General features: G+C 42.6%; 1 protein-coding gene across 1 annotated transcript in view; it reads right to left on the bottom strand.

Moving 5' to 3' along the window:
* GRID1 (glutamate ionotropic receptor delta type subunit 1) overlaps window positions 1-22,377 on the bottom strand; it is a 536,266-nt gene that overhangs the window by 25,564 nt on the left and 488,325 nt on the right. Inside the window, exon 11 of the mRNA XM_042907973.1 lies at window positions 14,613-14,808. Within this exon, the coding sequence (XP_042763907.1) occupies window positions 14,613-14,808 (196 nt within the window). The remainder of the gene's footprint in view (window positions 1-14,612; window positions 14,809-22,377) is intronic.

Here is a 22,377-nt window from a genome sequence, read left to right on the forward strand (position 1 = left end):
TTGCGGCTTAAGTATTCCTTTATGGCCTTTGCTGAAATGTCAGCCTTGAGAGAAATACCTCACACAATAGTCTGAAAGCACTTTGAGGAGCTACGAAAGAGGTCACATTCTGACCAAAAAGATTGAAATGGAGTCCTATCTCTCACAGAACAAACTCTGAGCTCTACCTGGCAGGATGTACAGCTTTGTAAAGTCAAAGAATCAGAAAGATTCACCACCAGAGGGGACTGGCGGGGGCACTGGGTGAATAGGAGCCTGCCACATGGCCCAGGGACAACCAGCCCTTACTAGAAAGCACTGTGATCACTTCTCATCACTTCTCGCATAACTAAGCTGAGGTCTGAGATATGGGCTGTACAGAATGAATCCAAGACCTCTTCCATATGAGGATTCTTCAAATACTAGAGATAGCCAATTTCACAGCTCAGGGTTTTCTTTACCAGGCTCTACACCATTTCTGGTTCCTTTATCTGATTCTTGAGAGGCATGATCTTCAGGGCTTTTACTGCTCTCATTACTGTCCCTGATTTAAGGTCATCTACCCCTCATCACTCTCTCTCTGTCCATCTCTGTGTTTGTGTGTGTATGCTCTCTCTCTCACACACTAAAATTTTAAAATGTCAGGTTCAAAGCCAATCTTAATACCTTTATATTGGAAGGTAAAGAGATGCCTCATTAGAGCTACCCATCCCAGGGGAAACCACTACTTCTACCCAAATAGGTTTTATATTATTTATGATGCTAGGGATGATGTGATGGTAATAACAGTAGTAACAATAATGAACTTGTGGATGGTAGAAAGAGTCTGATAATCTCTTGACAAACTGTTTAACCTTTTTTGTGTTTTGCATTCCTCATTTGCAAAATGAAAATATCACAAAACGCCATCAATGGTGAAGACAGAGTACATAAGCACCATGCCACATGGAATAGTTTCTTTATAACTGTTATTTTCTTCCCTCCCTTTCTCCCTTTGTTTCTGCACAAACAACATTATACCAACAGAGCGGAAATAAAAATAAGCTAAACAAAAATTGCCAATGATCTGGCTGATGCAATAAATCAAAATTGTTTTCATTAGCAATCGCTTCTTGATTTGGAATCAAATAACAAAACAATTCAAAATGTAAAAAAAAAACTTAAATCATAAAACCCAGAGCAATAATACTCAGTGGAACAAACAGAATGGAATCAGCCCACATTTACAGCCAGCACGAAGGTGAAGTGCATCAGACCTGGGTACAAAGCAAATTACGGGGCAGAGCAAATCTGAAAAATAAAATCAGATTTAAGGGGAGTGAACATCCTCCCACCCTCTAATGAGGAGCATGAAAATAATCAAAGTTAGCATGATGGCACAGATATTGGTTTGATTCCAGAGCTTACCCTACCAAATTATTAAAACTGCAAAAGAAAGTAATTGAAGAATTCATAACGAGATTTGCTTGGCAATGCTCAAAACCCAAAGCAAAGTAATTTAATAAGGGAGGCACACTGGGGGCTTTCCTTGATCTTTGGACTGTATTATCCCAAACCAATCATCATCAAACAGAATTAAGCAGCAGGGTGTTATGAAGGGACCAACTTAGTCAATTGTATAGGAACCTGCTCCAGGAGACTGGCTAAGTCCCACTGCCCTCTGTGCCCCTCCTCACCCCCTTCCTGCCCTCTCTGCAACTGGGTACCAGCAATCCTCCTCATTTATGTTGAAGAAAGATGCACATGCCTACATTTCTGCACACTCTCATTTGTTACTCATCGAACATTTGTTTGATTTAAAAAGGATAAAAGGCTATGGATGTCCATGTGCTTTGCTGCTATGCCTACCTCTGCTCTAGGCCCTGGGAACAGACGAATGAATAAGAGACAGCCCTGACTCTAAGGAGCCTCTGAATCTAGCGGGGGATATGACAAAGCAGGGCACTAAAGATGGGGTGGCATCTGATGAAGCTGTGCTCTAGTATGCACAATGTGATAAGGAAGCCCCTGGCCCTGCCTGGAGGAAGGAGGAGCTGGGGGTGGGGTGGAGGGCCAGGGACTCAGGAAGAGTGAATGCTTCTGCTAAGGCTGGAGGAATAACTAGGAACCAGCCTGGCCAGCCAAGAAAGGGAATGATGTTCCAAGCATCAAGTACCATGGTGGTGTACCAGGAAAGGGAGAGAGACAGGAAGTGCTCAGGTTTCCAGGTGAGTGGAAGGCAGGAGCCAGTTTTACTCTGATCATGCTTCTCCTTCCATTTCTGCAAGATGCCACAGATAATGATACAGGTGCTGGAGTGAGAAAAATACTGAGCTCAAATCCTGGGTCCCAAACTGACTCAAGACTGATTTTCAGGAAGTGCCTTGCCCTTGTCAAACTTTAGTTTTCTCATTAATAAACAGGTTGTGTTGAAGAACAAGTGAGCTAAAGCATGGCGGAAACTTAACTCCACACCTCAGTCATCCTAAGTCTCTCTAATGGTAGCCATCATGGTTATATTAATCTCTGGATTAACATTGACCCCAGACCCAATGTTAGGAAGGAAATCCCTGGATAAAGTAAGAAAGGAAACAAAACTCTTTTATTTTATGAATAACATATGTGCAAAATAAGCCTTTGCCTTCATTTTGACCTTACATCAATTCTCACTCAATTTTAGGAGGAAAGTATCAAGCCCACTTTTATATATTAACCAAACTCAGCAATAGTAAATGAGTTAATGTATGAATAATGTATGTATGATTAGTGTAATGAATGAATGCATGAATGAATAAGAAACAAAATAGTTCAAATAATAAATTGTTGCAGAAATAACACATCTTGGAAGGGGTTTATATGTGTATCAATCTGATTATTAAATAAAGGTAGATGTCTAAGCATGATCTTAAGTCTAAGCAGGATCTTAATTTTCTCAAACCCACCAAAATACATGGATCATTGATGGCAATACCTCATGTGTACCAAGGGTGTGTGTGGGGAGAATGAGTTGAAAAGGAAATGATTTCTTCTTCATTTGAGTTCCCAGAGATAATAAAGCAAAATAAAGCAAAAATACATATGTACCTATATAAAAAGAAAAAGAAAGGGGAAAAAATCACAATAGAGAACATGAGAAAAATAGAAAAATACCAATTTGTAAAAAGATTCTTCCTACCAAAGACAAATCCACGAGGATTTGATGGGGAAAAAAATGTGAAACCTGAGTATTCTTTTGATTCCAAATATAAGAATGTAATTCAAAGTTTTACTTTTGGCAATACTCAGCAATATTTTGTCAAGAGCTTTCAATGTTTATATCCTTTTTTAATAATGTAATTCTACTTTTGAGAATTTGACCTGAAGGGATAAATGTAGTAACTGAAAAAACATTTTACATGAAGGTGTTCATTATAATGCTATTTATATTTGTGAAAAATTAGAAATGGCCCAAATGATAATCAAGAAGAAAATGTTTAAATAAGTTATTTTACATCTATTTGATGAAATATTAATTTGCCACTAAAATAATTTTTATAAAGTTTTATAACAATATTAGAAAAACAGGATAAAATATATTTTCTAAAACATCATAATTATATACAATTTTTGTACAGATTCAAAAAAGACGAGACAGAAATGTACACAAGAATTCCTAGAGCCTTATTTAGGTTATGAGAAAAGTTTGGTTGGTTCTTTTCTGCTTATTTTTAAAAACATTCTAAGCTTTTCTTAATGGGGATATATTTAAATTATAAATGTATATTTATATATAAGATTTCCTCTTAAAGCCTCATTACTTTAAATGTTGGCATGGATTGGAGGATATTTAACTTTAGTGCACTTGGAGTTGGGTTGGGCCACAGAGTTAAAGCAGGTGAATGAAGAAGGCTCAAGTATATTGCATGGCCAAGACAGTTAGGACTAAGGCTGAGACCCCAGGAGGGGGTTCTTTAGACAGCAACTGTTCAGCAGGGAAAACACCACTGCCTTCATTCTTCTACAAGGAAACTATACATTCAGTAGAAATAAAAATGCACTTCGTTTACATGGCATTTAACTGTCTTTTTTGCCTCTCTGGTTTTCCTTCTTTTTCCATGTATTTAATTTTCTGCTAACCAATTTTCTCTCACGTTCTCACACTTGTATTGTCAAAACTGAAAAGGAATTGAGGCGTTTGGATTGCAAAATGTGTGTTCACAACAGGACTACCTTAGGAAGCTTTCCTCAACTTCACTAAACAGAATACATCCCTGCTTTCCGTCCCCATAGCCTTTCCCACATTAAATCACAGCCATTTGCTGTCTTCCAGAACTCAATAGGGATACCTTAAAGAAAAAGACTAAAAGTCTCACACTTCATATTTTGAGCTTAATGAAAATGCAATACATAAATACCATGGGATGCAGCTAAAACAGTGAGCAGAGGCAAATTTACAGTTTTAAATGTTTATATTAGGAAAGAAAATGAGCAAAATTCAATGGCCTAAGTCTCAACATTAAAAAGCAAAAATAAGTAAGAGCAAATTAAAACCAAAGTGACTAGAGGAAAAAAATTTTTTTTAATTAAAAATTTTTTTATTTTAGAGAGAGAGGGAGAGAGCACAAGCAGGGGAGGGGCCAAAGGGGAGTGAGAGAGAATCTTAAGCAGGCTCCACGCTCAGCACAGAGCCCAATGAGGGGCTTGATCCCACAACCCTGGGATCATGACCTGAGCCAAAATCAAGAGTCAGACGTTCAACCGACTGAGTCACTCAGGCACCATTAGAAGAAAAAAAAACTTTAAAAAAATCTGAAGTCAATAAACCATAACAACAGAGAAAATTCAATAAAGTCAAAAGTTGGTGTTTTGAAAGGAAAAACTATGTTTGTGGATTAGAGGAGCCAATATTGTGAAGATATCAATTTTCCTCCAAATGATCTATAGATTCAGTGCCATAGCTATCAAAATCTCAGGCATTTTTGAAGAAATTTGACAAGATGATTCTAAAGTTTAAGTGGAAATGGAAAAGATCTATGAATACTCTTGTAAGAGAAAAGGTTGCAGGACTTATACTACCTGATTTAAGGAGTTATTAGAATTATTATAAAGCTACTGTAATCAAGACAGTTTTGTATCAGCATAAGAATAGATATATAGATCAATGGAACAGAATAAAGAATCCAGAAATAGGCCAACAAATATATGGCCAGTTGATTTTCAGTCAACATATCTATTTGTTAAGTAAACACACACTTTGTTTTTGTCTTTAAAATAAATGCTAGGTCAATGGGACGCATATATGGGGAGGAAAAGTGGACCTGGACCACTTCTTTATTCCACACACAAAAAACTACCTTGAGATGCAACATAAATGTAAAACACAAATATATGACATAAATGTAAAAACTAGAAGAAAACATGCAACTTTAAGGTAGGAAACTTTCTCAGACTAGAAACAAGAAACATTAAACCATGAAACAAAAAGCCCTGCTCTATGGGGTTTTATCAAAATTTTAAAATTCTATTCCTTGGGGTGCCTGGGTGGCTCAGTCAGTTAAGCATCCAACTCTTGATTTTGGCTCAAATCATGATCTCATGGTTTGTAAGATAGAGCCCTGCATCAGGCTCCATGCTGAGCATGGGGACTGCTTGGGATTTTCTCTCTCTCCCTCTCTCTCTCTCTCTGCTCCCCTCAAGATAAATAAATAAATAAACATTTTTAAAAAATCCTATTCCTTAAAAAACACCATTAAAAAAATGAATGGGTAAGTTACAGACTGGAACTTGATATTTGATCCTTAGTATTTGATCAAGGACTTACATCTAGAATATATTGAAAACTCATCTAAATCTATAATGAAAAGATGCAGTGCCCAGTAAAAATTGACAAAGACTTGAGCATACACTCCCTGAAAGAAGCTATGTGGATGGCCAATAAGCATGTGAAAGAGTGCCAGATACCATTAGCCACCATAAGAATGCCAATTAAAGGATGGGATACCCTTCACCAAGTCCACATTTTTGCCATAAGCATCTTTGCTATAGATATCTTTGTTGCAAGCATTTCTGCCACATAACTAGTTGGTCATGAGTCACTTTTGCCATAAAAGATAAAAGAATGAAAAAGAAAAGAGGGGCATTAAAAAGCACACAATGAAACATGAAAAAAATAAAATTATTAAGCAGATCCCAATTTTCCAAAAACTAGGGTGCATATTTGCAACTGAGCTTTGCATTGCATTGTGAGAGCCTTTTGCACTGTTGTTTGTTCTTGGCATATTGACACATGTCCACTGATAGATGCTCCAAACTTCTATGGAAAATGTGATAGGCCAATGCTGTAATGCATTTGTAACTAAATTTTGTCATTGTTTTAGCTGATCTGTCATCATTTTCTAGTGTAGTCTAGTGTGCAATCTGGCTTTACCACTCTCTTATTTCACACTACCAGTAAGTTTTATCACTTTACTTTCTATCAAGTCAACATACACAGTTGTCATCATCCTCTATTTTAAGACCACCATCTCTATGTGTTACTGCATAGACCACTTTGAGGGCTAGCTGAGATTTATATAGATCATTATGAGGACTAGCTAAAATTTATATAATATAAAAATGGAAAATTTTTCAATGGAGAAATGAAAGCGGACTGTCAACTGGTTATTTTATCTTTTATGGCAAAATTGCCTGATGGCCAATTAGTTATTCAGCCAAAATGTTTGCAGTGAAAATTCTTGCAGCCAGATGCCTGCAGCAGAACTACCTCGGACCATCCTTCACACCTACTAAATTGTCTACAGTCAAAAAGGCTACAACACTAAATGCTGGTTAGGATGTACAGCAACTGGAGCTTACAAGTATATAAGTCAGGTATTACTAGTGGGAGTAGAAAATAGAATAACCACGTTGGAGGTGGTTAGGCAGTTCCTTACAGAGGTAAACACACATCTGCTCCATGATCCAGGAATTCTACTCTTTTGTATTTGGTAAAGAAAGATGGAAACATTTCTCTACAAAAATCTCTGTATAAAAACGATCATACAGTCTCATTCTTATTAGCCCCAAATTGGCAATGTATGTCAGCTGAAGGATGAACAAATACAATGAGGTTTGTTCATACAATGGAATACTATTCAAAACGAAGAAAGAAAAAGAAGTATCAGGAATTGCACAGTTAAACCTCACTGCTGCTTCACTGAGGAAAGAAACTGAACACAAATACACACATTGTACACTATTCTATTTATATAAATTACAAGAACAGGTAAATCTAATCTGTGTTACCAGAAAGTTGTAAGTGGTTGCTTCTGGGGGTAGGGAGAAGTATCCAGAAAGTGACACGAGGAAACTTCCCCAGGTGATGGAGAGTTTCTATAGCTTCTTTTGGGTGGTGATTACACAGTTGTATACAATTGTCTAAACCCATGAAACAAATACTTAGCATGTCTGCATTTTACCGTATGTCTTGTTAGAAGACTACATTCTATTTGTCTTTGTATTTTTATTATCTTCTTTTCCTAATACACAGTTTGCTGAGGTCTACTGAATGTCAACCTTATGCTTCCATGACAGACACTTTCTGCTGTATGAATTGGTAAGCTCACAGCTAATCTGGGCAGGCTCTTCTCAGTCTCACAGACAGCTCCGAGAGGTGAATTCACTTGACCAAAGGCAAGCCACAGATTCAATTAAGTCAAAAGTGGAACTTAAATTCACCTCTCCAAACTTCTAGGCAGAAGCTATTCAAACTACATTTCTTGAATGGATGAATAAGTGAATAAATGAATGAATAAAGAGACTACCCAACTTGAAAAACGGATATAGTGCCTTTTGAGCAAGTATAAAAGCTATAGAGATGAATAGTTATCCAGTGCGAGTTCTCAGAAGGAAGAGGTATATAGAATCCCTGGTCTACATTGACTCGGAAGCAGAGAAAGAACAAAATATGTGTCTTAGAGTATGCCTATAAGACCCATGGCTGCTGCGGAGAGTATGTTGTTCCTTTCATTACACAGGGCTACCTAGTTTGTACCAATCCCTTTACCAGGAGTCAGATCTGCATCGAGAGTTCCTTTCATCAACTTGACCAAAACTTCCTGATCACTGCACCTAGCATCCCCCAAATACAAAGGAGTATCATTCCTTAGAAGCTTCTTTCCCCTCCTCAGTAGGAACTTCCAGCATGCCATGGAACCAGGATGCTTCCTCACTTTGCTCCCTCCAAATGAAGAGCACTGTGGGCCACCAAAGTTCCTTGACCTCCCCTGGAATGCTGCAGTCTTTCTGGAGACCTCAAGAAGGACTTTCCTGTCACAGGGTATGGTCTCAGACCCTGTCCTTTTCTTCCATGGGGTACAGTCCCTGACATTGAGCAGGGAGTACGTGCAATGGGAGCAGCCCTTGTCATAGAGCAGTGAGCAAGGGGAAGGGATAAGATTCAGGTGCTAATGGGTGATACCCAATCTGGTCCAGGGTAAGCATTAGATCAGCATGGAAATAAATAAGATTTGTGGGCCTGTTTTCTTCCTGAATTTGCATTCACACTTTATGACCTCAACGATATTTACTGAGTGGAAAAAACCACCTTCTGTTACAACTGCTGGACTCAAAAGCTACTTCCCTCTGAAAAATACTATCTCTAGCCACAGGGTCTGAAACAAGCTACTTGTCTATCTATTCAAAGAGCTTGATGAGCAGTGAAGATTGACATTTGAACCATAAACACTGTATTCTATTTGACAGTGTTATTAAATATTAGGTCTGATTTATGGAAAGGCTTAATAAATTGACAGTCCAGGTCAGCCCTGGCTCTGCACCGAAATTGGGTTATGCTGGATGTTACTTGATAGTGTTGATCAAACTAAAGGAAAAAAAATCCACTAACAACATTCAAGTCTGATTTCTTGTGACAAAGTTATTACCATATAAATTTGAACCACTTGTTAGCCCAATTCTGCATCTCAAAATTTCTCTAATTGATATTCTTAGTAGTTTGGAAATCAAAAGATAAATCCAGAGACTTAGAAAACCTTTGCTAGGGCTTGGAAGGACAGTAAGGCCTTTAAAAATGAATGTCAGGTAAACGTCTTGTTACTTTAGTGTAAAAGAGGAAGGGAAATAAAAGCATGAGTAAAGAGTATGCAAGGGGAAGAGACACACTGAGATACAGAAATGGGAATGTCACCCCATGGGAAGCAAGGTTGGAGTGAGTCTTGGCTTGGATTGTGCCATGGCTTACTCAGGTCCATGTGACTTTGAGCAAGCCACTTCATCCCTCTGTGAGGGGGATCCCTCAGGTCCCATTTCTACACGATGTAGATAATGATAATCAAGTTCTGTTTATGACGAGAAGAATAGTATACGTAGATCCTCTGGCACAGTGCCTGAAACACAGAGACTGCTCAACAGATTTCTGGGGAGACTAGGCCAGGCCAAGAGCAGAGCTGGGTCCTGGTGGAGTGAGGGAGAAGTCCCTGGGCCACCAGAGTTAGACCTGAAGAGGACAAGAAAGGACAGTGTGTAGGCAGACGACACACCACTAGATGGTATAGAGATAAGAGGATATATTACTAGATATGCCTACGTGCAACTGGGTGGCCTAGAGCTAGGTGATGTGTTACTGCATGTGCCTATGGGCTGTTAGATGATGGACAGCTAACAGATGGTCTCCTTACTTGCTGTGCTCATGCACTCTTAGCTGATATAGAGCCAGATAATGAGTACCTGGATATGTGTATGTGCTTTTAGATGACATAGACCTAGGGGTGGTATCCCTGGCACACCTGTTACTCTAGACCAGGGGTCCTCAAACCTGTTCTGTAAAGGACCACATCATATCTATTTTAGGCTTTGGAGACGATATGGTCTCTGTTACAACTACTCAACTCTGTTGAAGTAGTAGGAAAGATACCACAGATAGTTTGTAAATGAAAGAACGTGTCTGTGTCCCAATAAAACTTCATTTACAAAAATAGGCAGTGGGCAAGATTTAGCCCATGGACTGTAATGTTGCTGACATCTGGTCTACTCTTTGCTCAGGTCTGGCAGGAGCAGGTGGCTGAGAAAAATGAAGGCAGCTTCTTTCCTCTTGAGGACCAGCAGGGTTGCTTTCCTAAGAGAAGGCTATTAAGGGACAAGCCTGAAAGGGACCCTGGAGTTATTTTCCTTACCCCTCCCATCGAGAAGTCCATGGAGGGTAACCAACTGATGGTACTGATGGCACCAACTACATTTCAGATTTATGTGTCTCTGCTCAGTCAAACAGTAAACAGATGACTCATTTAGGGACAACCCAGTATTTATTGAGACTTACTGGGTGCCAGGCAGGTCTGTTATAAAAACTGTATGCTGTGGGTTCTTAGTAAATAAATAAAACTTCCTTCCCCTTACAAATTCCTTCCTGTTCTCTTCACCAGGGCCTGGAAAGGGCTGCCCCCTCCTTGTCTGAGTGGCCACCAGCATGAAGGAAAGGGTCACAGAGGTGGGGCACCATGACATAATCCCTTTCCCTGGTTCTGATACTGTGGAAAAGTAATCACCTCTTGCTAAGCAATTTCCCACATAAATTGGTTTCAAGTCATTAAAATCTGCAGCATTCCCAAGGAAAAAATAATCGCAGCTCTCTGAGGTTACCCTCCACACCAAGCTCCTTGACTTTAGTAGCAATTAGACATCACTCCACTACCAAGTACTCTCCAGAAATAGAGCCAGAGCCACCAAAGAGTAACTGGAAATTACAAGTGAGGTCATCCTCCCTTTGCTTAAGAAGTTTCTGGCAATGTCCCTTGGGGGTATCCCCTCCTCACCTTTACCAGGCTGCCTGTGCTGCACAGAAGCAGGCTCTCTTTGGCTGGATTTCTCCTTATAGCTCCTGAATTCAGGACATGAACCTCACTTGGGGCATGGTCATCCCCAGCCTGGTCTGCAGCAGGTGGGTGGGATTCACAAGGTTTCCAAAGCTGTAGCCTGGGGTTGGGGGGTGGGGTGGGGCTTGAGGGGCAGCTCCATAGGGGCAAGAGATGGGAAGAGTTTCAGGCAAGCATTTAGGTGCAGGAGCCCCCCAAACAGGCACATGAAGAGGACCTGAGAGCAAATCTGAGCTCTCCTTCCAGTAAAAAATGCAGCACACTCCATTTTCTGACAATACCATAAACTTACTTTTATGACACTAGTTATAAAACCCTTAACATTTGTCTAGTGCTGGCAGTTCAGTTTTTTCTTAAAGATCCAAATGCAAGAGAGAGATTTGTGACCCCAAAGCTGGTTTGGGGTTTATAAAATGAAGGTGTCATAAAAGTAACACATCCTATGTACTGGAAAAAAATTAGATTCTGTGCCACGAAGCTATAGGCATTTATAAGGAATCCTTTATTTGCATCTTCCACTACTCACATTTTTTTACATTGTTTTATTCATGAGATAAGACCCTAAATATTACCAGAGGGTGAATGATTTCCAAAGTGCCAGCAATGGGCTAGGGGTAAGTAGGATGACAAGTAAATATTCCCCTGATGACCCATCTCCAGATTTATCACCCTCCAGAGGGCTCTATGGTGGTGTTTGCTGTCTTATGGTACACCGGGAACAACACTAGGCAGGTTTGGAGGCTTTCAGAGACAAAAGGGCCTGACATCTGTGGGAGCCAAACTCTCCCTGGCTTGGTCAGGACTCACTCATTTGGAAGGGAAGGGAGGTGCACAAACTAGGATTAATCACCTGAACCCTTGGGTCAGGACACCCATCCTTTTGTCCAGGAATGGCCCCTTTTTTAATTAACTCATTAGTTATTTATTATAATGAGAAATGAAAAAAAATTTAAAAAACCCCGTGAATCTAAAGCTAACGCTGACCTTGACTTGCGATTCAACCATTTGCTTTTCTCCTCCCTGTTGCTCTGCCTCTCCCATCTATATGAACCACTATCATGAATTCTGTATTTTATCATTACTTTCGATGTGTGTATGCGTGTGTTTTATACATTTTACATGGGTATTAAGTCGTATGTTGTTTTCTATTCATTGATCCATATGAAACTGCCTTGAACGCTTTTTCTGACTTAATGTTATTCTGCTAAGATTCATCCAAGGTATTACATGAAGCTGTAGTCCATTCATTTCATTGCAGGTCATATTTTTTTTATCTTGGTAAAGCTCATTTGGATGGTTTCCAGGGTTCTGACTATAAGCAATGCTACCCTGACCTTTCTCACTTCTGAAGTGCATGCAGGAGTTTCCTTTGGGTAGATACACAGGCGTGGTATCACTGGGTCATAGGGTATGTGGATGTTCTGTTTTATAAGAGAATAACAAATTCATTTCCAAAGTGGTTGTACTGGGTACACTCCCACCAGCAATTAACCACCTGTTACTCCCGTCCTCTCCACCACCTTTCATTTTATGCAGGTCTAATTGGTGTAAAATGATATACCTTTATGTTCTTGATTTGCATATCCTAGACCACTAATGATTTTGAATATCTCCTCCTATAATTACTGGCCATATGCATTCCCTCTTCTGTGAAAGGCCCGTGCAAGTCTTTTGCCCATTTTTCTGTTAAACTGTTTTAATTTTTCTTACTTTTATAAAAGTTCTTCCTCTCATCTTGATATTAATCCTACATTGGTGATAACACGTTGTAAATATCCTCTCCCAGTGTGCGACTTGTCTTTTTATTTTCTTTAAAGTGTCTTACGACAAATGGAAGTTTAATAAAGTCAAAAGTAGCCATCTTTTCTAAGAAGTACTTTTTGTAGCACTGTTGCAATGAATCTTCATAAAAATGCTATATGGATGGGAGTATTGGCTGTCTATGAGAGACAAAGAAAGCAGAGAGCGGAAACTCAAAGGCCATTTGGCCCAGGCCTTACATTCATAAAAAGCCTTAAGTCAACTTTGTATTCATTACTTCCAAATGAGGTCACCTACAACCACAGAGAGTCACTTATTAGGGATGAAGGAAGACCTGGCAGCTCGAGGTTAGAGTGCCATCCTTTGTAAATCACTAAAAACAAAGAGATTTTAATAAATCTCGTAAGCATGGGGATAGCATATTTACATTGCAGCCTATTATTTTTGTTAAGGTATCACTTGGTTCAACATAAACATTCAAAATTTACCATAACATATAATTTTGAAAATTTTACCTTTTAAAAAAAATTTTTTTAAATATTTTTATTTATTTTTGAAGGAGAGAGAGACAGAGCATAAGTGGGGGAGGAGCAGAGAGAGAGGGAGACACAGAATCCGAAGCAGGCTCCAGGCTCCGAGCTGTCAGCACAGAGCCCGACGTGGGGCTCGAACTCACAAACCGTGAGATCATGACCTGAGCCGAAGTCAGATGCTTAACTAACTGAGCCACCCAGGCACCCCTGAATATTTTACCTTTCTAAGGAGACCTCCAAAGGGCCTCTCTCAACTCTGAGAGGTTCCAGACAGGAAGAGCAGTGTGCTCCATTCACATAGTTGGTTAGCACAGAGCTGGCATTCACACCCAAGTGTGTCAGGCTTCAGAGCCCAGACGCTTTCTACTGTTTCACGTGGCTAAATTACAAGGAGAAGCCATCATGAGCTAACTGCTCTGTGAGAACAGAAGGGAGAAGAGGAGATGTTGAGGCAGGGTGGAATGCCCGTCTGCTCAGAGGCAGGAGTCCTAGCCACAGGTGCACGTCTTTCTTACACCATTCACTAGGGACCTCCGGGACAGTAGGCACCGCATGTGAGGGTCACTGGATAGCAGGATACTACCACCAGTAGCATCCTTAGAGGACACCTGCCTTCATCCTACCACCTTCCTCCTCACTGACCCCTAGGGGCTTTGCAGCATACAATGGGTAAATGCCAAACACAGCCTGGAACCCCAGGCATCAGGACCTAACTACGAGTGTGACCCCACATCTCTGATCCTCACCTGTACAATGGGATAACAATGATTAATTCAGGCCATTGTGGGCAATTAAATGAAATAAATGAGCAGAGTCTAACCCACTGCTGAAGAATGACGGTTGCTACTATGTCCTTCTTCTCTCTGGCCCTGGCTTCCTTGCTCCCTGCTCTCTGTCAGTTTCCCCCACTATGGCCTCCATCCTAGGTTTGCTGCCCTCACCACCATCCCCTAAGAACACCTCTTTTCCAAAGCACAGTTCCACAGACAGGCCCAACTGGCCAGCCCTTGCTCTGGGCCTTCTGCCCCTTAGGTGTGGTCTTCCCCTTTCTAACCCCCAGCTGCCCACAGTGTGCTCACCCTCTCCTCAACCTTGTCCCTTCAGTCCCTCCACCTCTTAACTGGTCCTCAGCTTCTGCTTTTGCTGGGTGTTCTCACTTGGGATGCGCAGGCTCCTCAGGGCTACCATCCTATGGGCCCATGAGGAAGGAGGTCCATATGTGGGGGCTTACTCTGCCTGCTCTTCACTGACCCTTTGGAAACTTAGAATATACTTAATGAGCAGCCCCTCTGCTTCTGTTGCCAAGAATGGGCATCTACCTAAAGAATGTGTGCATCTCCTATGGACACTCAGATGCCTGTGAGAAATTTCTATCAAACTGGCTGAAGATGATCACCCTGTAGATGACAGGGCTACTCAAAGGAGTTGCTCTGAGAAGGTGTCTCCTACCTTGGAGACGATGGTGCCCACAGCCAGTCATAGCACACATGTGGCTAGGTGGCCAGCTCTCACCTACCTTCCTGATGCCTTCCGAAGGGCTGGACACACAGTTGTCAGCCCCTCCGTTCTTGCTGATGGTCCTCCAGAGTTCAGCAAATGTGCTGTCTTGTTCCAGGGGGTTGGTGCCCTTGGCTCGGAAGTACTCATACACAGCAGAATCCCGGACGGTACCGTAAGACATATCAACTTGTTTGGAGAGGTCCTGGAATGTCCTGAAATGCAAAAAGGCAGTGGAGCATGTGTACATGTTGCACACTGCAGGGATATAAATGGGCTGTAAAGTCCTCCTGAGGACCGAGACCAGCTGTGGCCCGCTATCCACATTCATCGCTTCCAACTTCAAATAGCTCGAGTTTCTCAGCCCAGAGCATGACTTATCAGGGCCTAATTCTACCACAGTTATGTTTCTTCAGTGTAGATTAATTCAGTAAGGTTATTGAATACCTAAAACCAGGTCCTGTGCTGAGATCAAGGGGCAAAAGGATGAATAAGACATCATCCCTGCCCTCAAGGAGCTTCTAGTCTAGCCAGAGAAATATATAGACAGACAATCACAATATAGGAGACAGGGCAACACGGGAGGCTGGATACTAAAGGTCTCCAACTCCAATACCTACGGCACAGGAAGGAAATACATGTTGGCAACATGGATGATGATGACTAGTCCCTGACACTTAGAACTGGTGTGGGCAGAGGCACACACTCAGGTGGTGCCAGTGAATACGCATGTCCCCTCCAAAACTTGTGGCTCTTCTAGAGTTCCACCCATTGTTGCACTTTAAGCATTACCCCTCAGTTTGCCTTCTAATAAAGAAAGAAAACTGGATTTTTATATGAATTCTCTTGATTTTTAGGTGCTATTATTGAAAGATGGTGGAGATAAATCAAAGCATTTCCAAGAGCCTTGGGTTTATTGTACATGAAGGAGAAGCAGGTAGTTCAAGTCAGGTGCATGTTGGAGGCGGAGAGTGCATCGGGAAGGCCCACCAGCAGATGTCTGAGCTAGGGGTCAAGGAGAGGCTTTCTTGGGGGTAGGAAAATAGACCAGGAAGGACCAATTGGCACGAAGCTCTCACTTGCCTTAAGTGAGCATCACCTGGTTCAGTGTGTTGAGAGAATGCCACATATAGAATAAACTGGCAAAAAAAAAAAAAATCCCCAAATGCTTTGTGGTGAGCCAGCCTCTCTCTCCAGGCTCCAACTAAATCACTCTTTATTTCTCTTCTAGAAATCTGTTTCTCCTTTGTAACAACAAGGATCATCATCCCCACTTCTCCATGAGTCACCGTTTCCATGAGGAGATCCCATCTTCTCGACCTGATCTACCCAACCCTCCATCTTCTGGTCTCATCTCCAGCTGCTGCCCCTGCCTCCATGCAACTCCACAGCCAATGCTGAAACGAGAAATCCCACACAGTCCCCATCTATGGCACCAGACCATGGTGCTTCCTCAGCCTGGAACCCGTTTATCTCACTCATCCACCAGATATTCTTCTGCAGACACCCTGAAGATCTGGGTGCCTCCCTTCCCCATGTGAAGCCATCACCTCCCTGTGCCATCTCTATACTTTGTACGGTTTCTATGGCTGCATAATATCACTGTGATTTGAGAGAACAGCATCCCAGAGTGAGAGGAAGCAACATTTCTGGAGTCCAACCACCTGCCTTACCTCCTGTCTCCACCAGCACTGATACCGCAGGACTGGCAGGTTAGCTAAACTCTCTGTGCCTCAGTTTCCAAAACACTTAAAACAGGGCTAGAAGTAGAGCTCGTGGCAGAGGGCTACTGTTAAGACTAAGTGAAATAACGTGTGTTTAGCTTGTAAAGCAGCGCCTGACGCAAACTGAGTGGCCAGTAACTAGTAGCAATTATTCTGCATGGTAGACTATAGGAATCTGGAGAACTAGAGCTGAGGCAGCCTCCTTTTTACATCCATGGCACTGGATCCAGGGCTGACACCAGTCTTCACAACATGCACACAGAGGAGCCAAAAATGGGTGCTTCTTCCTGCTTTGGAGATGCACTCCATGGAGTTCCTTTAGGCCCTGCTACATGGCCCAGAAACAGAGCTCAGTGTTTGTTTCAATACATTACAGATGAAAGGAAACACAAAATAACAAATTCGATGAAGAAATCTTTCTAATTATTGTTCATTATTTATATCTAATTGAAGCAAGATGTTCCTTTGCTTGAAGGGCCCCAAGGGTTGTAACTCTGTCGTAATTTGCCTGTAATGAAAGGAAGGGGGGATCTTTTTTCCCACGTTTTTTATTTTTCTCATGGTAATACAAACAAACACAAGGCTTTGATGAATGGGAAACATCAAGATGAATTACACAGTTGAGTCTAAATACTGAACTGCTCTAAATTACTGCAGTTTCCATGAGTATGGAATGAATGCGTAACTGCCAAGGAGCTCAGCACTACTGTTCCATCCCCACATTTGAAATGGAGATTTTCTCTCGCCTCTTAGTATTTATTCATGACGGTGCCCCTGGCCAGAGGCTCAGGGATCATCTCTGGATGACAAGTAGGCAGCCCAAATGTTTATGGCTTCATGTCCATTTCTGTCCCAGTAGACCTCACTGCTCCCGCCCCCAAACACCACCTCCTTTTGCTGTGCCAGCCTCATGGCTCAGCCCCATGGCCTCCATATATCATCTTTCATAGCCATGAGTCCATGCAGAGGGATCTCTCCTATCTCAGATGCACACACACTCTTTCAAGGAAAGTTTCCAAGCTCACTAACATGCCCAGCACACAGTAGGTACTTCCACCATACTTCTGTGTAAATAACACTATCAAAACATTCAGAGGTTTAGGCAGGAGGACTCCACTCTTCATACACCAAAGCCATCATTTCCTTGGGGCACTCATCCTCTCATCAGTTTTGAAAGGGGGAGGAATGAAAGAGTATAGGTGCAATGGGCCAACCAGGCTCCGAGCCAACACTGGCAGTCAGGGAAAGACAGATGTGCACATCAGATAGCACACCCATCTGAACAAGCAAGGGATGCTTAGCTTGGAGAAGGCATCACTAACACACTTAATTTAGCATGTTTCTCAAAGTAGTCTCTTCAGCAATGACTTCTAGAAAGGGTCCCTGCACCCTCAACACAGAGAGATGAAGATCTGCCCATCACTGGTGCTATGTCTATAAACCTCAATCATGCATGCTGACAACTGGTTAGAGTCATTCAAGCAGTTGTCCCACCAACAGTTGCTGAATAGCCACTTGGTAAGGCACCGTGGCACACACAGCAAGGAATGAATGGCAGGCATCCTCATGGGGTTCACAGTGAGGGATGGGAGAATGGTCAGAGGAGTAAAACAGTAGTCACTAAACAACATGAGAGAGCTGACATAGAGCTCTGCATGGGGGACCCTGGAAGCAAAGGGGAGGTGCAGCTGGCTATGGCCAGAGTTAAGGAAAGACTTCGTAGAAGAGAAAATGTTAACTGAGCCATGAAAGATGGGTAGAGGTAGCTAGATGGAGAATCAAGGGGTAAGGTGTTCCACTAAGACAAGATATGACCTGAGAAGGCCCTGGTGGCCCATCTGGAACACACACCATGGGGCAATTCATATCAGCTAACACAATGCAGTGTTGGAATCATGCAGATATGGGTGTGAATCCTGCCTGTGGATACCTTAGCTGTTTGAGGTAGACCAGTAGTTCTCGAAGAATGGTCCTCAGAGTCACAGCATCAGCATCACCCAGGGCCCTTGAAGAAATGCAAGTTCTTGGGCCTATCCCAGTACTACTGAATCAGAAACTTAGGGGTGGTACTCAGCAATCTATATACTTTTTCAGCCCTCCAGGTGAGTGTGGTGCATGTGCAGGTTTCAGAATCACCTACTGAGACCCTAGTTTTATTCACTCATACTTTTCTCACAAATTTGGTGAAGATTAAGGATCACAGACATAGGTCTGGTGCATGGTCAATGTTTAAAAATGGTGGCCCTTCTGCTAGGCTGTCAATAAGCAGTTCAAATGGTCAAAACAGAGAACAGTATAAAGGACTAATCAGGGTTGGGGCTGGGATGGTCACACCTGGATGGAAGCAACCGAGGACAGGCAGCTTTTTTAGACTTTTCTACGTTCATGAGATTGAAGCCTGCCTTGGCATCTGCCCATTTGCCTTCCTAGTAAGAGGCCTGTGGTCGAGTTTCTTGCTTCCATGTTATTGCCAAGGTACATGCAAATTCCTCCTCATCAGCATCCAATGGGTTGCCTTGTGAACAGTACACATTTTAGGTACCCAAGATGCCTAGAGTGACAACCTGAGGAATTCTGAATCCAGAGTAAGCATGGAGACACCAAAACTCCTTTGGCAGGCCATATGGACCCTTGTTTTTGTGAACCATGATGGGAACTGCCTAGCAGAGGTTTTTCCCGAGAAATTAGTAAGTGCCTGGGTGAGGGAAGCTTCTGGGGCGGGATGTCTTTATTTATTTATTTTTATTGAAGTATAGTTGACGCACAATGTTACATTAGTTTCAGGTGTATGACATAGTGATTCAACAACTCTATGCATTAGGCTATGCTCACCACAGATGTAGCTACCACGTGACACCATATGGTTTTATAACACCATTGCCTGTATTATGGAAGGAAGTCTTTAAAAGAATCTTCGCCAGGCTGCCCTGTCTGGGTTTGCATTCACTAATGAAGTGCCACATTGCAAGCATGCACATTCTGCAGCTGACCCTGGCTCCCTGTAGTCTACTGCTTATCTCCTTACTTTTTCATCTTTTAACAACCTGTAGTGTTGGAATCCTTCCATGGCAAGGCTTAGCCTTTCCTCCAAGCCTACTTTTGAGCCCGTACCTTTCACTCAGTTGTGCCCTATGGAAACTGAGTTTGAGACCAATGGGAGATGCTTCTTTATATCTCCTGGCCCGGATGCTAATTTTGGGAGTCTCCCCTAGCTGAAAGCATAGCTGACTCCTACAAACACACCAGACTGCCTTGCAGAAAGACTTTGCAAACATCCTTTGTCTCTGAGAGCAGTTTCCTCCAAATAAACATGCACACGCACTTTCTGGAAGTCCCACAACATCTCCTTCAGCTGTGGCCAAGGACAGTCTACCCAGCTCGGCACCACCTCCCTCCCCATACCTTTCTCCATAAATCAATCTTACTATTTCCTAGATATGTTTTCATTAACAAAGAGATAAATGTGTTTGCCACATGAAAAAAATCAATAATACAGAATTTATAAATATATCTTTGCATGTTACAGAAATATTTATGTTAGCAATGGAGATAAATACACTTGTAACAGGAGCAGAATCAATATACAGTATATGTAAAACAGATTTTAACAGTTGTGGGCTTGCCATAATCACAGGCCTGGTAAATCTAAATCCCAAAGCCCTATTATTCTTCCTTAAAAAAGCAAAGAAAATAGTGGAGTGACCCAAAAGGCATGGGAGGGTGGGGACGCTCATCCTAATGTGAAGCTGCATGAACTAAAGCCCACAGATGCCTTGATGAACATCCCAGCAGCCTCCTTTTTCTATTGCTTTTGTTTGACTCTACAGGAGATGATGCTACCTGAGTCATTTGGGATGGCCTGGCTAGGTTTCCACAGGCTGCTTGCAGGACCAGTGCTCTCAACTCCCCACCATTTGTCTGCCCCTCCTCAGTCTCTTCACCAGGGCTTCCCCCTGTGTCTCCAGCCTCTCTGGTTCCTCTCTCATGCAGTGTTCTCCTACCCGAGGCTTTGCCACCTTTCCTGGTCTCTCCTCCCCCACACCTGGGGCCGTTAAGGTGGACAGGACCTCGGAAGAAGGCTGACATACTCTGAGATGCCTCTCAACCTTGGGCTCTGAAAGGCTTCACAGGTGTCTTCATGTTTCCACTGATTCATCCCAAAACACCTTTTCTAAGCATCTGCTTGTGTCGAGCACTGCTCTAGGTGAGGGATACAGCATGAACAACACCAAGTTCCCGCTTCTGGGGCATTTATGTGGTAGAGGTAGGGAGACAGAAACAAACATATGAACAACAACAAAAACAGATGGAATGCCAGGGTCAGCACGCTTTCTGGAAAGGGACAATTTTACATATGTGGGCAATAAGGGTCACATACGAATCTGTCACATATCCCTTGGTTTTGTGTGTGTGTGTGTGTGTGTGTGTGTGTGTGTGTGTGTGTGTTTTAGAACACTAAAAATGTTTCAAAAAAGAAAAACAGTGTAGTTTGCAGGCTGCTGATGTGGCCTGTGGGGGCGTAGTCAGCAGACTTCCAATGTCATGTATCCAGTGATCAAAAGTACTATGAAGATTAATAAAGCAGAGTAAGAATTATGGAAAATAATGGAGGACGAGATTAGATCAAGGGTGTAGGGGGCGTTTTAGCCATTGGAGTTCATACTGAGGGCATGTACTTCTCCAGCACTTTGAGGGTGCCCTTGTGGGTGGGACAAGACCTGGAGAAGATGTGCCTTCCAAGAGCAGAGGCTGGCAGGCTGGAAATCTGTCTCCTCCTCAGGAACAGCACCCTCAACATTTGCCAGGGCCCATCATGGAAGCTTGGGGGAAGTTGAGGCGGGGGCATCACACACACTCTTTTGTATCCAGTCAGTCATGAGAGTGACTGCAGTTCTGAATCCCAGGTGGGGAACCCTCTGAGGACATTTAATGACCCATCAGGATGAGGGCGGTGTAGCTCATGACAGGAAGACACGCACTTATAGGATATAGAAGGCCACAAAGCCCTTCTTCAAATATGAGCCCTGGGGCCAGCCACACAGGGCCTGGCATGTACTGAGTACCCAGCAGAGCCACACTCCTCTCCCTCCCCAACCTTCCCTCCACACCGCTTTCTTTCCATAGTCCATGTTTTTGAATGCTATGGAAATAAAAAGATGCCCAAACTAAACTGCTAGGAAAAAATGTATTTGTATACAGCCGATCTGCATTCTGGTAAAAAGTAACCATTAATAAATGTAAATAAATATAAGAATAAACACAGGGGGAATAAGCCCTGAACAGTTGTGAGATTTCCACTTTTTACAAATGTGTTTCTATAAAATTTGCGTTTTTAATTACATTGTAAACAGAACGCAAATCCTTAAAAATTAAAAATCCTTCTGCTACCTAAGTGACAGCTCTGGGCCTTGGGAACTTAACTGTGTGCTGTCCTTGTCCTCCGTGTCCACCCCCTCTGCCAACTGCCCAGCATGGTCCAGATCCACTGCGAGGAGAGGGGCTCCTCTCCTACCTCATCAAATACCTGCCCTTCTGGCTATGAGAAGCAGGCTCCAAGGGGCTCTGATAGTTGTATCTTCAGTCCCCAGAACAAGATGAAAATGCCCAGCCTAACCCAGAAAGGCCTGAGCCATCCTGAGAATCCAGAGCCCATTAGGACTGAGGCTCCCTCACCAAGGCAGTCTGAAATTTCCCTCATGGGTGCATCTTCTGGATTGAGCTCAGGTCTGGTACCCTGGCAGCCAAAGTTTCTGAAAGGAAGGCATATGTGGTCATGTGTTTCAGATTTGGGAAACTCAGTCTGTACCCTGTAAGTGAGAAGGGCTCAGTGACAGGTCCTGAGGGATGGGCTGTGACTGTCACCTCAGCCTGGGTCAGATGCTGCTGAGCCGGGTAGCAAACTGAGGCCCTGGCATGTGTCAGAGGCTGAACGTCCATATCCTCCACTAAGTCAAAACCAGGGCAATACCATTGGCAAAAGATGCTCAGTCTCAATGCCTCCTGCATTCCAGATCCATCATCTCTAGCCTCTTCTCAGGCCTCCAAGCCTTCCCCTGGGCT

This window comes from Panthera leo, chromosome D2 (genome assembly GCF_018350215.1).
Source record: "Panthera leo isolate Ple1 chromosome D2, P.leo_Ple1_pat1.1, whole genome shotgun sequence".
Classification (NCBI taxonomy): domain Eukaryota; kingdom Metazoa; phylum Chordata; class Mammalia; order Carnivora; family Felidae; genus Panthera; species Panthera leo.